This window comes from Laccaria bicolor, genomic scaffold (genome assembly GCF_000143565.1).
Source record: "Laccaria bicolor S238N-H82 LACBIscaffold_6 genomic scaffold, whole genome shotgun sequence".
Lineage (NCBI taxonomy): Eukaryota > Fungi > Basidiomycota > Agaricomycetes > Agaricales > Hydnangiaceae > Laccaria > Laccaria bicolor.
Window position 1 is genome coordinate 1,940,728 of NW_001889877.1, and position 15,037 is coordinate 1,955,764.

A 15,037-nucleotide genomic window follows, 5' to 3' on the forward strand; every position below is an offset into this window, starting at 1 on the left:
AATCCCAATCTCCCACCACCATGCGCTTTCTCAAGTCTTTGACTTTCCGTCATCGTAGGACAAAGTCAGAAACATTTCTTGCTCAGGGAGAAACCTATAGCTTCTCGAGGGACCCTTGTATTTCTCCAGACGACCCCGGTTCATCGTTGACAACCACAGTGGCAGCGGCGAATTCAACCAAAACAGCTCTAAATTTGCGTCTTCTCGATCTTGACATTCAAAATCGTCGTCTTAGGGACGCCAACACTGGCTGGGCGTTGGAATATGCTAAACTGGAAGCTGCCTCAAGGCCACTCGCGAAGACCTCCTAATCTTTCGCAGAAACCATGCAGCGGCGGACAACAAGAATCTCGAGCAGCTACAAGCCACTTTCGACAACGTATTTGCCATTATGACCCGGCTCGGCCTAACTACGCTCACTGAAGAGTCATTTCAAGATGGCCTGAAATTAGAAATGCAGATAATAGATGCCATTCAGGAGGCTGCCGTCATCCCAGGCAACATTTGGACGAAAGTGATTCCTTCCCCCCTGGTTTATAACTCTCCACGGCAATACGCTTCTGCTCTTCGAATGACGCTGGACACTCGTAAGGAACTTCGTAAGAGCAAGAAAGTAGCTAGATTTTGGAAGCACTTGGCGAAGATGGACGGCCAACACCTGGAGGCTGTCACACCGTCCGCGTCCAACATTCCATCTGTTTGCGAGTCTAACCTGACACCAGACCGCCGGACCGCCCTTCAAATGCTGATTGCCCGACGTCGTCAATATCTCAGAGCTGTCTAGGTGCTGCTTAACTGTGTGGATCCCACTCTATCTCGTCCTCTTGACATACCCGCGGGATCACTTGTACTCGGAGATTATCATTCCGCACGGAAAGCCCTCATTTTCCTGCTTTGAGGGGTCCAACAACTGCACTATTAAAAAAGGAGGCCGGAGGCCACCAAATTTTTCAAAAGCGGGCGATCTGACTCAGCCCACAAAGCGAGCAACATCCCGTCTCAATGGACTACGCTAGACACCAAAATTCGACCATTATTGCAGTCCCATCCATTCCCTTCCAATAATATCTGGCCTTTCGACATTCACGACTCATCGCTCATGCTGCCAAACGAACTTTGGGGACCTGTCGCCTGCTCGTGAAGTCCATTTTTTTCTGCCAAGTGTACCTCCACAAGATGAACGGTCAAGCTAATCGGCAGAAGACACGAATAGTTCTGGGGAGTGTTGAACGATGAAATAGCACCGCATTTAAGTAGATAGAGAATACAAGGTGGTATACTTGAGTCAAAAGACATTCCTAAAAATGATCACGTAGCGCTGCTGGTAACAGTCTCAAAGTTTGAGGTGGAAGGCTTGTCGATGGAGTGGACATGAGCTTTTCCAAGATCTCGCCGCGGTGCGTTTAGCCCACCTCTACCTCTGCCCCTTCCTCTAGAACCCTGAGGAGAACCACCTCGGGTCCATCCACTCACACCTACACTGGCGTTTTCTCCAGTCGGAAGCGCATCTTGAGCTGTACTTGCCGGAGTCCCTTCAGTTTGAGCCTTTTTGCCTTTCTGGGCAATCGTTGGCTTGCCAGAGTCCCACTCGCGACTCTGCACTTTATCCATCTTGCGCTTCGCGTTTTGTTCACGAGCGCGATCCACGTCTTCTTGGACCTTGCGATTGTGAGCCGTTTTTACTTTCTCTAATTCCTGAGTTTTCCGGAAGGCATCTTCGTCGGCTTTCACATCCTGAGCAGTAGGAAATAAGGGAGGGAACTCATGGGAGAGGTAGGTAAATCACCATTCTTCTCTGTTTTATTTTTTCATTCTGTTCTCGTATACGTGCCATGCGTTCTGCAAGGGCTTCTTCACTGAGCTTGTCCTTGAGATGATTTGAGAGACTAGTTATAACGTGGCGGCACGAAAGCATACTCGTTGGCTGCCACCAGTCTTGACACGCTCGGGATTAACATAAGGCTTTTTCTTGTCTTTTGAAGGGGTTGTCTCTGTTTTTGTCTCTGGGTCGTTGTCGGTTGAATCTGGTGACTCTGGCTGAGTGAAATCGAGACCTAGGGTATTATTGTCGGACATGATGGCAGTATTCGGCAAACCAGGCAAACCCTAACCCCCATAGCGGAACGGAGTGATAAGATAGATAGATAAGTTATAAGAACTCGGAAATCGCGACCAGCTTTCGCATCTCCGTTCCTTTCCTACCACCATGTCCCTGTCAAACAAGCTCTCTATAACCGACCTCGACCTCAAGGGCAAGCGCGTCCTTATCCGTGTTGATTTCAATGTTCCTCTTCAAGATGGCAAGATAACAAACAATGCCGTATGCCTTGCTCTGTCTCCTCACCATCAGTCAACAATAAATTAGGTGCCCCTCTAGCGCATCGTTGCTGCCTTGCCAACCATTCAATATTCTTTGGATCATGGTTAGTCCATACCGTTCTCAATCACCAGCTTTGTTCTCAGTGCCCTCTCCCAGGCGCCAAGGCCACCATCCTCATGTCCCATCTGGGGAGGCCCGATGGCAAGGTCATTGAAAAATATTCCTTAAAGCCTGTCGCTGCAGAGCTTGAGCAGCTGCTAAAAAAATCCGTCATTTTCCTCTCCGATTGTGTTGGTCCAGATGTGAACAAGTCGATCGATGACGCTCCTGCTGGATCGGTAGTTTTGCTGGAAAACTTGCGTTTCCACATCGAAGAAGAGGGCTCTGTCAAGAACAAGGATGGGTCAAAGACGAAGGCCAATCCAGACGCGGTAGCCAATTTTCGTGAGGATCTCACGAAACTTGGCGATGTTTACATCAACGATGCGTTTGGGACCGCTCACCGTGCACACTCTAGCATGGTCGGAGTCGGGTTAACTCAGAGAGCAGCTGGTTTTTTAGTGAAGAAGGAACTGGAATATTTTGCCAAAGCACTCGAAAATCCGGAACGCCCATTCCTCGCTATTCTTGGGGGCGCAAAGGTTTCCGATAAGATCCAGTTGATTGACAACATGTTGGATAAGGTCATTTTTTTGTTGGGCTTGCTCTTCGTTTCGTTTCAAGTAAGATCTTTAGGTTAACTCGCTTATTATTTGCGGGGGGATGGCGTTTACTTTCAAGAAGACACTGGAGAATGTATCAGTAAGTTCGCAGCTGACTGACAAGGAAGAGATATTAAAGGATTCGCGCTCTCATAGATCGGAAAATCTCTGTTTGACGAACCTGGTTCAGAGAAGGTGTCCGTTCTGGTCGAAAAGGCTCAAAGGAATAATGTCGAGTTAGTCTTCCCGGTGGATTATGTTACGGCGGATAAATTCGCTAAGGATGCAAAGGTGAGAGGACATGCAGATATATTTTAGACTTGGTGCTAAGCAACATTAGACCGGTATTGCAACAGATGCGGAAGGCATTCCAGATGATTGGATGGGCCTTGACGCTGGACCTAAAAGCCGCGAACTATTCCGATCGACGGTTTTGAAAGCCAAGACGATTCTCTGGAACGGGTTTGTGATACTGCCGTTTCCTTAACGTTTGAATAACCCTACTCTTCAAGGCCTCCAGGTGTTTTTGAGTTCCCGGCATTTGCAGAAGGTTCTACGTCGCTCCTTGAAGCCGCAGTTCAAGCAGTCAAGAACGGCTCAGTTGTCATCGTTGGGGGTGGCGACACCGCGACCGTGGTAGCTCAGCACGGAGACGAAGACAAGCTCAGTCATGTGAGCACTGGTGGAGGAGCGAGTCTTGAACTCCTCGAGGGCAAAGTATGAATCAAGTGTTTTTTCAAAGCTAGTGGGTCGCTGATATTGCATCCTTTTCAGATTTTGCCAGGTGTTGCTGCCTTGAGTGAAAAGGAAGCGTGACTCGTTGTGAAATTATGAATAAATAAATACTAGATTATGTAAATAAAAGTGAACTCTCTGCTGCACGCTAGTTATGGCACGAGGGCAGCGACGCTCAACTCGCACTTCTGCTGCTGCCGCTGGTTCCAAACCAAAGTCTCCAGAAAACTCTCCGTTGTCAACAAGGTCTAATACTCCGGATGTAACCTCTGGACACCCCAGCGTAAACGATGAGTCGCTCGATTGTCCAGCTTGCACTCCGGAATCCAGAGAGCACAATTATCGCAAGGAAAGCTGGATTGAATGCGACAGTTGCAAGACTTGGTATCATTGGAGGTGTGCAGGAAATGGTGAAGATGTAAATAATATTGCTAAATGGTGACTATGCTCATGAGGTGACTCTGCCAATCCCACTAAGCACTGTTTCACCGCTAGGTATTGTCAGCCTTGTATCGGCGCAGACCAGACGAGGCAGATCACTGTCAAGACTCCTGCTCGAAAGTCATCTCGAAAGAAAACGCAACGCGATTACGCGAATCTTAATTCGGGGCTGGGTTCTGATCCTAATCGTTGGATGCGACTGCTTGAGGGAAAGGAAATACGAGACGCTCCTTTTAAACGTATGGAAGGGAGTGAGATCAATTTGGAGTGGTTGGAGGATGATGACGAAGCCATGCTTGCGCCTATCATCATAGAACGGCCAGAAGGTTTGGGGATGAAGATGCCACCCAAGGATTTCACCGTTGACGATGTTGCGGACCTTATTGGAGAGAGTACACCGCTAGAAGTTATAGGTATGTACATGAACTATTCCCTTTCAATAACTGTGATGATTGATTCGCTAAAAAAAAAGATGTTGCGTCTCAGACCACGGCTCAGGGATGGACCTTGGGCAAATGGGCGGATTACTTTGAAATGGAGCCTTCAAAGCGAGAGAAGATTTTCAACGTGATTTCGCTGGAGGTTTCGGGCACTAAAATATCTGACTTGGTCTTACCACCAAAATTTGTGAGGGATTTGGATTGGGTGGAGAACTTTTGGCCGAGCACAAGGAAAGGCAGCCATATGTATCCAAAGGTTCAGCTTTATTGCCTCATGGGCGTCGCAAGAGCCTGGACGGTGCGTGATTTTTGACGACTCACTCTTATGGTTGTTTAATATAAGACAGGATTGGCACATCGATTTTGCAGGTTCTTCAGTTTACTACCATATACTTCAGGGGTCAAAGGTAGGAACTGGCTTCCATAGTCGTTGTAGCTACCACTCACGTTCAAAGGTAGGTATTTTACTTCATAAAGCCCACCACTGCCAACTTGGCTGCATATGAACGTTGGTCTGGAAGCGAGCTTCAATACCAGTCTTGGCTAGGAGATCTTGTAGATGAAGTATTCAAGGTCGTACTCACGCAAGGGAATACTATGATAATTCCAGCTGGGTGGATACATGCTGTCGTGCGTACTTTGAGATGCAAGATTGAATAGGAAGGACTAAACATTTACCAGTACACTCCGGTTGACACATTGGTTTTTGGTGGGAACTTTCTGCACACATATAATGTGTCAACGCGTAAGGACGTTGATAACCGGCGTTGAAGACTAACACTAACAACTTTTTTTTTATCTAGAAATAAAAGTCAGGAACATTGAGATTGCCACACAAGTGCCAAAAAAATTTCGATTCCCGATGTTTTCTCGGTCAGCGCGAATGCTCTTTTGTTGTCCGACGCATAGAGTTAATTGAATGACTTAGACTATGCTGGTATGTGGGTGATAAATACCTCCGGGATTTAAAAGCGCATTCGATGGGGATTTTTTCTCCACGAATCCTCGCAGGAATCCAGGCGCTAGCAGACTTTTTAGTGTCAGAAGCTCGGGCACTTGAGCAGGGTTCAGAACAAGTGAAGAAGGAGGTTAAAGATCAAATACCAGTCGATCGCGTAAAGGATGGGCCTGCGATGGCGAGGGAGCTGCGATGGAGGGCGAGGCTAGCTGCAGGATCATCAAGCGACGATGAGAGCTCGAAAGATGTCACAAATATCTTCCCCTCAAACGGTGCGAAACGGAAGCGAGGGCAATCCGAAGACTTTACAACAGAGGCACCCTTCAAAAACTTCAAGCCAAAAGTCTGGGATGCCTTGAGTAAGACTAGCGAGGAGGGAGAAAGACGCAAAACAACGGGTCCTAAGCCCACAGAGGGCGAAGAGTGGACTGAACGGTGGCTTGGGGACGTTGATGAAGGACAAGATGGGGAAGAAGCAAGTGTTCAAAGTCGAAGGGATGTTGTGGTAAAGGTGCGAAGGACAGGAAAGGGGCTGGAGCGGCAGCGTATCGAGCGCGTTGTGGAAGATTGGGAATGGAAGGAGGAGGCGGGGAGAATAAGTGAATGATTGTAGTCAATGAAACTGTAGTGAATAAATAAATAAATTCGACAAGGTTTACCTTCATTGCCACACACGACTACAACGCGTCTATTGACACCATGTCCGCTGTCGGTTCCAGTGAGCACCTCTTCCGCCCGTCTTCGCCATCGCAGCAGTCGACGCGCTCAGTAAACCGTCGCCATGCGGTGCAACCAGACACTCAGACCGTTTGGGGCTCTGGTCTGAGTTCTATACCCGACGACCATCTTTATCCTCCTGATTCGACATCTTGTAAGCCTTTTCATTTTCCACTTTACATTCCTTTGCCAATCTTGGCTTGTCAGCTACTTACGATCTTTTTCTTTTGGTCTAGTTGCCGTTCACCACAGTAATCACTCAGTTCCATCGTTGCCCTCTCAACAGCTTCCACCGCGTTACACCGAGCATGTTACCAGTCCCCAACCATTTGATACCACAACGGCCTTTGATAATTTCTCCTCTCTGCGCATATCTGACCCAGAACCTCGAGGCGCCAGCGATGTCTCTTATGCGTTAGATCCTGTTACTCGTACCCATTCCTCAATGTCACTGCATTCATCGCCAAATTCTCAACGCATCTTGCAACCAAGACATGCGACCACTCTTCCTCCTCCCACCGCCCACGCCCATGCCTATACTTCTCCGAGATACGATGGTCGGCCGCCTTCGAACGGGTTTGAAGATCAGCAAGTTCATCATACAGGAATGCTTTCCTACGACGATTCTAACAACCTCGGTCATCAGTCGCCATTTGTGCAACCAAGTGGTTTTAATCCTCTATATGCAGCTGCTTCGGATGTTCTTGGAATGGGACCTCCTCCAAACCCTCGCATTCCGCTTGTTCCTGCTTATGCGTCGATTGGATCTAATTCTTTCGTTGACACCGCATTTGCTAACGGTCAAGCCCCTTCGACAATGGTTTCCAACGCTTCAGGTCACCTATCTTTACCTGATTCTTATTCAGTTCCTGTTGCTACATTCCCGGACGCCCATGATTTTGAGCCTCGCCCACACTTGGAAAGGGCGGGGACGTCTGCTTCGGTGAATTTGACGACCTACAAGAGCAAAGCGATCGATTTAAGCGCCCCACCGTTCACTAAGGAGTATATTGATCAATACCGTCACCGGATCAAGGCAGATCCTGACCCCGAGGCTCATTTCCTGTACGCTAAATATCTCATCGATGCAGCGAAAAAAATACGGGCCTCAGCTAAAGACCAGCGTACGGCGAAAAAGTATAGCGAATTGCTCATAGGAGAGTCTTTGAAGGTTATTCGTCGTTTAGCAACCCAGGGAGAGGCCTACGATGAGGCTCAGTTCTTTTTGGCAAACTGCTATGGCACTGGAGCTCTTGGTCTTCAAGTTGACCACGAGAGGGCCTATCATCTATATTTGCAAGCAGCAAAGCAGAATCACGCCGCGGCATCTTACCGCGTCGCAGTGTGCAATGAAATCGGTGCAGGAACAAGGAGGGAACCACCGAGGGCTGCAGCTTTTTATCGTAAGGCTGCCTCGTTGGGTGACACGCCTGCAATGTATAAGCTTGGGATGATCTTACTTCAAGGTTTGCTAGGCGAATCTAAGAATCAGCGAGAGGCGATAAATTGGTTGAAGCGAGCAGCAGAGCAAGCAGATGAAGAAAATCCCCATGCGTTGCATGAGCTTGCCTTGTTGCATGAGCAACCTGCTGGAACATTGGTTACTTACGATCCAGGATATGCGAAAAATTTATACACACAGGCGGGCCAGCTTGGGTATACTCCTTCGCAGTATAAACTGGGCCAATGCTATGAGTATGGGTCTCTAACCTGTCCTGTCGACGCAAGGCGATCGATCGCGTGGTACACCAAAGCAGCGGAGAAGGGGGACGCGGAGGCGGAGTTGGCCCTCAGTGGTTGGTATCTCACTGGGAGTGAAGGTGTGCTGAAGCAAAGTGACTCGGAAGCTTATCTATGGGCCAGACGAGCTGCAAACAAGGGATTGAGCAAAGCGGAGTATGCGGTCGGATACTACGCTGAAGTGGGTATCGGCATCAAACAGGACATAGAATTTGCTAAGCGATGGTATATGCGAGCTGCAGGTATGTTACATTCTAAATCAATAGAGTATTGACTCATCGCTCCACTTTAGCCCAAGGCAACAAGAGGGCAATGAACAGACTGACAGAAATGAAACGAATGGGAACTAAGCGTGCCAACATAGCGCGCCCAACGAGACAACAAGCCAAAGATGAATGCGTTGTATGTTGAAACATAATTTGTCTTAGCAAAGGCGCACCTCGCTGCTTTGGTACTTGTTTATTATCTAAGTCGTCTGTTTGTTTATTATTGCTTTGCTGCGTGGAAATTTATCCCCTCAATAGGGGATAGATCACACTACACCGCCATTTGGATAAAACATGTTTTCTTCGTGAAGTTCACACGATCAGAATAAATGGGATTTGAAAACTGTTCGTCGTAATGGCGGGTTCCAAGAGTAAGGAGGCATTTCGTAGGCCTCTGCACCAACTCAAAACTCCGCTAGGAAAAGGCTCAGCTCCGCTGAGTCTTTTCCCCTCGAGCCTCGCTCACCATCCATGGCAGCACCGCTTGCCCCTTGAGCTCTGCTCACCAATCATGGCTTCGACACCGATCTCTGACTCAGTGCCAAAGTTTGGCAGATGCTGGGTTAGGAGAAGTCATCGGTGTCGTTTCCATCTCCTGTGCTGGCTCTTTCTCTCAGACCACGTCTACCCAGCACAGGTAAGCGCTCTGCGCTCTCTATCTTATGCGCCGCATACTCACCCAAATGAATAGTGATCTCTACCAAAAGGCTTCGCCTATCGTTTATTATAAACGCACTCCAATCACTTCTCATTTGGTGAGGCATCTATTCTATTGAGCATCATTCATACTCTTACATCCTCTCTGGCTCAGACTTCGTCAGCCAGATTGTAAGAAGTGTTGTAAAGATTCCCTCCAGCTCAATACTCACTTACCGTGCCTCTCACAGAATCTCTTCAGATTTCTTTGGTATTCTGCTCAGTCCCCTCACCATCCAACCTCCTTTATTGAGTGACACCTCGCTTTTCGACTGCCCTACTCAACATCTCTCCTTCAATGACCGATGTTAGTGCTGAAGCAACTCGGCAGCGTGCTCAAGCTTTCGAGACTATCATTTCCGACGTCATGGACAGACGGTCACCCCTCTCGGAATTCGGTAAACGCCTCCAAGATGCTGGTGCTTCCCCAGCCGAAGCCGAGGACTATTTGCAACAGCTCGCTCAACGCATCGAGCAGCAAAGGAAGGACAAAGACGCTGAGGGACAGTCGGAAACTCAGTCCAGCGAACAAGCGGTTCGAGAATCCACTCCCGAAGGCCTTGAGGAAGCAGAAGCAGTTGAGTTTCATGCTCGACGCGAAGCACTCTTGGAGGAGGTACGCGTTCGAGAAGCAGCTGATCGTCGCACGGCAGTCGATACCGCCGCTTGGGCTGTTCTCAACGCCAAGCTCTCTCATTTGGCAGGCTCACAGGCCTCCAACAAAGCCACAACTCTTCTCTCCGCTGACGATCTTGCAAAACTGCTTGGAGTCAAACGTTCGGCTCCTCAATCCCTACCTGCCAGTGTCCTCACTCTTGCCCCACATCTGGCCGAGCTTTCCACGTCTTCCATATCCGATCCTCACATTGAGGAGACCTGGAAACTTCGTCAGGCAATTGGAACAGACAAGACCATTGACTCCCTTGTCAACCTTATGCAGGTGCAGCCGCTCACGGATCCCATCCCCCGTTCCATCTGGCGTTTGGTTATACAAGATCACTTCGTCGACTTCGAAAAGCTTTTTGCCTCGATGGACAAGGGGTACGACCACAATGACGAACCTCATGACTTCGGTGGAGGTTACGCGCTCATTAAGAAGGAGCAAGCTTCGGCCAAGCGTCCCCTCCGATCTGAGTCCGAATGGGCTCGAGTCTTCGGAGCTTGGAGCTCTGCGGTTGTGCTGGTCTATCGCCACCGCTCTTCGGAGCTTCAAGGGTATCAATGTATGGTCACTGATTTATTTCGTGCAGTGCCTCATGACCCGTCAATTGCGATCGCTTTCGACGTTGAAGCTCGTGATCGCTATGCAAAGAGTCCTTTCCGCATGGATGATCGGACTCAGCTCAACGTGCCACTTCTGGCGCGTATGTTCCAGGGTTCTGGCCCATCTTCTAAGAAGCGTGGCAACCCAGTGGCTTTGTCAAGCCCTCCCTCGAAGCGTTCATCGATTCCTTGTCAAAATTGGAACATGGGCATCTGCGATGCCCCTTGCCCGAATGGGCGCAAGCATGGCATTTGCTGCGAGTGTGAAGGCCAACACCGAGCAAAGGACGAACCTGTCTGCAACACTCTCCTCCAGGCTCGACAAAGAAAAGGAATTAGCGGAGGCTACTCAGAGAGCGGCAAAGGCAAGGGAAGGGCCTAAGTCCATCAATTCAGGGTTGAAGCGGAAGCTGGATACCCCACTCATAGATGTACCCCGCTTCCGACGATGTTATGTATGGTCTAACTCAGCTAATAAACACCTCTCCCCTGCTGCCCTTTACACTGAATCCGCTCCTCCTCTTCCTTCGGCACCTTCTCACCTTTTGCAAGATCAAAAGATTCAAGCTTCACTCCTCACTATGAAAGACCACATCAAAGTTGAGACGCCTTTCAATGTCGACAAACTTGAGTCCATGCTCGCTGACCACCCAAATCAACCTTTTGTCCAGTCAGTCATGACAGGCCTTCAAGAGGGATTTTGGCCCCTTGATGACGGAGAGTGGAAAGTCAGCTCGAAGAAGTTGTTGACAACTATTCTACAGACAAAGGCGATCTTGACGCTATCCGCAACTTTCGGGATAAAGAAAGATCAGCTGGCCGCTGGTCTGACGAGCTCTCAGACTCCGAACTCCTACCAGGGATGAAGGTGTCTCCCATGTTTGTCGTTTGGCAGAATGGCAAAGCTCGCGTCGTCACTGACCACTCAGGCTCTGGGATAAATGATGGCATCCCCAAAGCTGAAGCCAAAGTGCATTACGACGACATGCATCCTTTCGGGCAATCTCTCCGTGATGCTCACACAGATAACCCCGGCCGTCGAATCGTAACATTCAAGTCAGATGTTGCATCCGCTTTTCTCAACCTGCCAGCACACCCTCTGTGGCAACTTCGTCAGGTGGTTGTGGTTGAGGGAAAACTCTACATTGTCCGACGTCTAGTCTTTGGAAACCGTGCTTCACCACACTGCTGGTGTGCTGTTTCTGGTCTTTTGTGCTGGCTGGCTATTCGAAAGCTGGGTATCTTCAGTCTCCATGTCTACATGGACGACTTCTTCGGTTGGGATTTTGAAGACAACCTGATCATGTATCATGGGAAGCTCCGACCACGTCAACAAGTTCAGCTGCTCTTATTCTGGGAAGCAATCCAGTGCCCTTTCGAAGATAAGAAGCAGGAACATGGGAGTACCTTGAAGATAATTGGCTTCTGGGTTGACGCTAACCAAGGCTCTCTCTCTCTGCCGCCAAGCTCCCTCATTGACATCGTTGACAAAATCAAGGTCTTCCTGGCTACACCTAACCGCAAGCCCCTTCTCTGTGAATGGCAATGGCTAGCCGGTCATCTCAACTGGCTCCTAAATGTCCTACCATGGGCGCGTCCTGCCCTCTCAGCTTTGTACCACAAAACCAGTGGAAAATCTCGCCCTCTTGGCGCTGTACACCTGAACGCCGAAGTGATCTCTGACCTCACCTGGCTCATCAGCATCATCCCCAGAGCGGTTGGCGTTTGTTTCCTCGATGATGGTATCTGGGACGATGCTGCAGCAGATCTGGAGGTCTGGACTGACGCTAGTCTCACTCTTGGAATGTCCTTCGTATATGGAAATCAGGGATTCATGTACGGGAACAAGGAATGTCCCCCCGGTTTGAAGATTGACATCTTCTTCCTGGAAATGGTAGCTATCATGTCAGCTATCCACCATGTTGCCTCATTTCCTTCACCTCCTCGCCGTCTCCTTATTCATACTGATAGCCTGGACTCAGTAGCCATCTTCAACACCTTACGCGTCTCTGAAGCATTGCATAATGGTCCACTGATGGCTATAGCAGGTATCATCATTGAATCAGGCATCGACCTCTGTGTACGGCACATCCCCGGAAAAGAAAATATTCGAGCCGACCTCCTCTCACGTCTTTTGCTCGACGAGTATCGTGCAAAATTCCCTTTTGACCGCGTCCGCCTTTTCTCCCCACCACGGGAGCTCCTGCCGGCGCGATGGAGGGGGTGCTTTTGAGCGCCCTGGGCGGGTCTAGGCCATTACGCCGGACTCGCCCACCAATGAAGCTATCTGATCTTGACAATCGTGTGCTTCACTTACAGGTTAACGCCATTGAAAAGTCAACAGTAAAAGGCTACGCTACCGGTGCTCGCGACTATATCTCTTTTTGCATGTCTCATCACCTCTCTATAGAACCCACTCCCGAAACCTTGGCTCGTTACATTGCCTACACCTCTCAATTTATCGCCTCTGGTCCAAAATATCTTTCAGGGGTCAGACACTTTCTATCTGATCTATATCCTAACTTTGATGCTAATTGCGCACACCCTCTCGTCACCACAACCATTCGAGGCTCCAAGAAAATCCGCGCTGACCCAATCCGTTGCAAACTGCCTTTGCACCCTGCACATCTACAAACCTTTCTACTTATCGCCCGTGGCTCTGGGTCTTATGACGACCTCCTCTTTGCCACTATCCTCTCTTGCCTCTTCTATGCGTGCCACCGTTCTGGTGAATTGGTGCAAAAGAACTCAAAAGAACTTTTCGACTGGCGGAAAATCATCAAGCGTTCGTCCCTCAAGTTCTCTCAAGGACGAGCTCAGTATCACCTCCCTTATCATAAGGGGGATCCATTTTATCATGGTACTGACATCTTGTTCTCACAACAGGAAGTCGCCGACCCTGTTGCGCTTCTCCAAGAATATGTCAATCAACGCGACTCTGTTCACAATGCCCGCTTAGCCCTATTTCTACGTGAAGATGGCTCCCATCCTACCAGGTCTTGGTTCGATGCTCGCTTTTTCGCCGTGCTCAATCGTGAATTTAGAGGGCACTCTCCTCGTGCAGGCGGTGCCACATTTTATGCAAGCCTTGGTCTATCTGAAGATATAATTCAAGCACTCGGTCGGTGGTCCTCTCAAGCATGGAAGATCTACATAAGGGATAACCCCACTGTTCGTGCTGAACAGCAGCTTGCCGCCATCGGACTCCGTCTGAGGCACTGTTAACAATTTTTCTACGCTTCCTGCTTCCATCATCTTTCACCACCACCACCCCACATCAACATCAACACCATATCATTAGCTTACACTCTCCAGCCTAAAAAATTCTGGGGCTCGCCTTGCTTCGGCGACCCCTTGTTGTTGCTACCATCACCTCGTGATCTCAAGATTTGAACAGCGCAGCAGAGGCCGGGAGTCCAGAATTTCAGAGAGTCCATAGAGTCACACGGCATTGAACGTGATTGCCAAACGTGACCTCTCACGTAGGTTCCTGGCAAGTGGCGAGCGCTTCACGAGCCTTCACCCCACCCGTTCCTGTTGTCGCTATTCCTCTGCCAGATGTCCCTCTTCACAGGCGGCCTCAAGGATCCTCCATGGCTCAACCCTGTGCTTTGTCTCATCCCACTGCCTGTCGAACCGTTGTGCAGACTGGGCCTTAAGAGGGCCTCTCCCGCCATCTTCAGAGAAGACAATCAAGGCATGCTGTGTCAAGGTGCCATGCACTCATGTTGCTGCAGGGTTGTGCACTGACCAAATGTGCAAGGCGTGCTTTGAGAAAGCCTCTGTCGTTTGTTTCTTCAAGAAATACAACTGAGGCCGTCGACCAATTTCCGTCTCTGGCCACCTGCTCACCTCGCTCGCTACCAAGAGAAGGTGATTGATATTCTACATTGTAAGATCCTCCATTTAGGTACGAATTATGAATCTATAGTTGTCGCGAATTGAGGGATCATAACACTGCGCTGCTAGACACGCCTTGCTTGACACATCGTCTAGAAGTCATGTGATAGCTCGATCAGGAATCACCTGACTCTATGAACTCCATGGAGTTTCCGGAGAGTTTTCAAATCCCGTTTGCTCTCCACACGATGATGACCTATTTTTGTCATGTTAAGTCCATGTGACTGGGATGTTGTTGACAGATTCAAAATAGATTTGGACACCGTGAGCACAGTTGATGTTGCTCAAATATGTAATTCAATAAACTTTGGATAAAAAATTCCAGCTAAGCTAAATGTGGGTAACAATATCAAGCACAGTTTGTTCAACCCATTGCCACGATATGTAATCTGATAAATTGTCCATGAACCCTGACACCTCAGCAAGTAGGAGTCAACCATCTGCCATGCATCATGTTCGACTTATCACTACCACATTCAATCTGATATGCTGTCCATAAACTTTGCCAGCTGGGCCAAATGTGGGCAACAATGTCGAGCATGGTGTGTTCAACCCATTGCTACTGCATGTAAGCTGGTAAGTTGTTCATGAACTGTGGGACATCGCTAAAATATGTAATTTGATAAGCCTTGAATAAAAAATTCCAGCTAAGCTAAATGTGGACAACAATACTGAGCATGGTTTGTTCAACCCATTGCCATGATGTGTAATCTGATAAGTTGGCCATGAACCCTGGCACCTCAGCAAGTAGGAGGTGACCATCTGCCATGCATCATGTTCGACTCACCACTACCACATGCAATCTGATATGCTGTCCATAGAATTTGCCAGCTGGGCCAAATGTAGGCAACATTGTTGAG

The 15,037-nt window shown here is 48.9% G+C and overlaps 6 protein-coding genes across 6 annotated transcripts; 5 read left to right on the plus strand and 1 right to left on the minus strand.

Annotated features, from left to right (window-relative positions):
* Positions 1–20: 20 nt before the first annotated feature.
* On the plus strand, positions 21–784 carry LACBIDRAFT_325085 (uncharacterized protein; the record flags this gene model as incomplete). The annotated part of the gene is made up of 2 exons (XM_001878295.1): positions 21–256; positions 280–784. The coding sequence occupies 2 exons, from the start codon at positions 21–23 to the stop codon at positions 782–784; spliced, it is 741 nt and encodes a 246-aa protein (XP_001878330.1).
* A 524-nt stretch (positions 785–1,308) lies between these two features.
* Positions 1,309–2,076, minus strand: LACBIDRAFT_316138 (uncharacterized protein; the record flags this gene model as incomplete). The annotated part of the gene is made up of 3 exons (XM_001878627.1): positions 1,309–1,734; positions 1,787–1,867; positions 1,918–2,076. 3 exons carry the CDS (start codon positions 2,074–2,076, stop codon positions 1,309–1,311), a joined length of 666 nt encoding a protein of 221 aa, XP_001878662.1.
* Positions 2,077–2,206: 130 nt separating this feature from the next.
* On the plus strand, positions 2,207–3,902 carry LACBIDRAFT_189339 (phosphoglycerate kinase; the record flags this gene model as incomplete). The annotated part of the gene is made up of 8 exons (XM_001878296.1): positions 2,207–2,320; positions 2,378–2,423; positions 2,477–3,003; positions 3,056–3,121; positions 3,178–3,312; positions 3,362–3,483; positions 3,534–3,738; positions 3,796–3,902. 8 exons carry the CDS (start codon positions 2,207–2,209, stop codon positions 3,835–3,837), a joined length of 1,257 nt encoding a protein of 418 aa, XP_001878331.1. The 3' UTR covers positions 3,838–3,902.
* Positions 3,903–3,910: 8 nt separating this feature from the next.
* Positions 3,911–6,202, plus strand: JMJ16203 (jumonji superfamily protein; the record flags this gene model as incomplete). The annotated part of the gene is made up of 8 exons (XM_001878297.1): positions 3,911–4,194; positions 4,252–4,610; positions 4,670–4,935; positions 4,985–5,044; positions 5,097–5,267; positions 5,319–5,382; positions 5,441–5,510; positions 5,566–6,202. The coding sequence occupies 8 exons, from the start codon at positions 3,911–3,913 to the stop codon at positions 6,200–6,202; spliced, it is 1,911 nt and encodes a 636-aa protein (XP_001878332.1).
* A 717-nt stretch (positions 6,203–6,919) lies between these two features.
* Positions 6,920–8,463, plus strand: LACBIDRAFT_247763 (uncharacterized protein; the record flags this gene model as incomplete). Its single annotated transcript, XM_001878298.1, has 3 exons — positions 6,920–7,183; positions 7,217–8,294; positions 8,345–8,463. 3 exons carry the CDS (start codon positions 6,920–6,922, stop codon positions 8,461–8,463), a joined length of 1,461 nt encoding a protein of 486 aa, XP_001878333.1.
* Positions 8,464–9,312: 849 nt separating this feature from the next.
* LACBIDRAFT_316142 (uncharacterized protein) lies at positions 9,313–10,659 on the plus strand (the record flags this gene model as incomplete). Its single annotated transcript, XM_001878299.1, has 1 exon — positions 9,313–10,659. The coding sequence occupies one exon, from the start codon at positions 9,313–9,315 to the stop codon at positions 10,657–10,659; it is 1,347 nt and encodes a 448-aa protein (XP_001878334.1).
* Between the last annotated feature and the right edge of the window lie 4,378 nt (positions 10,660–15,037).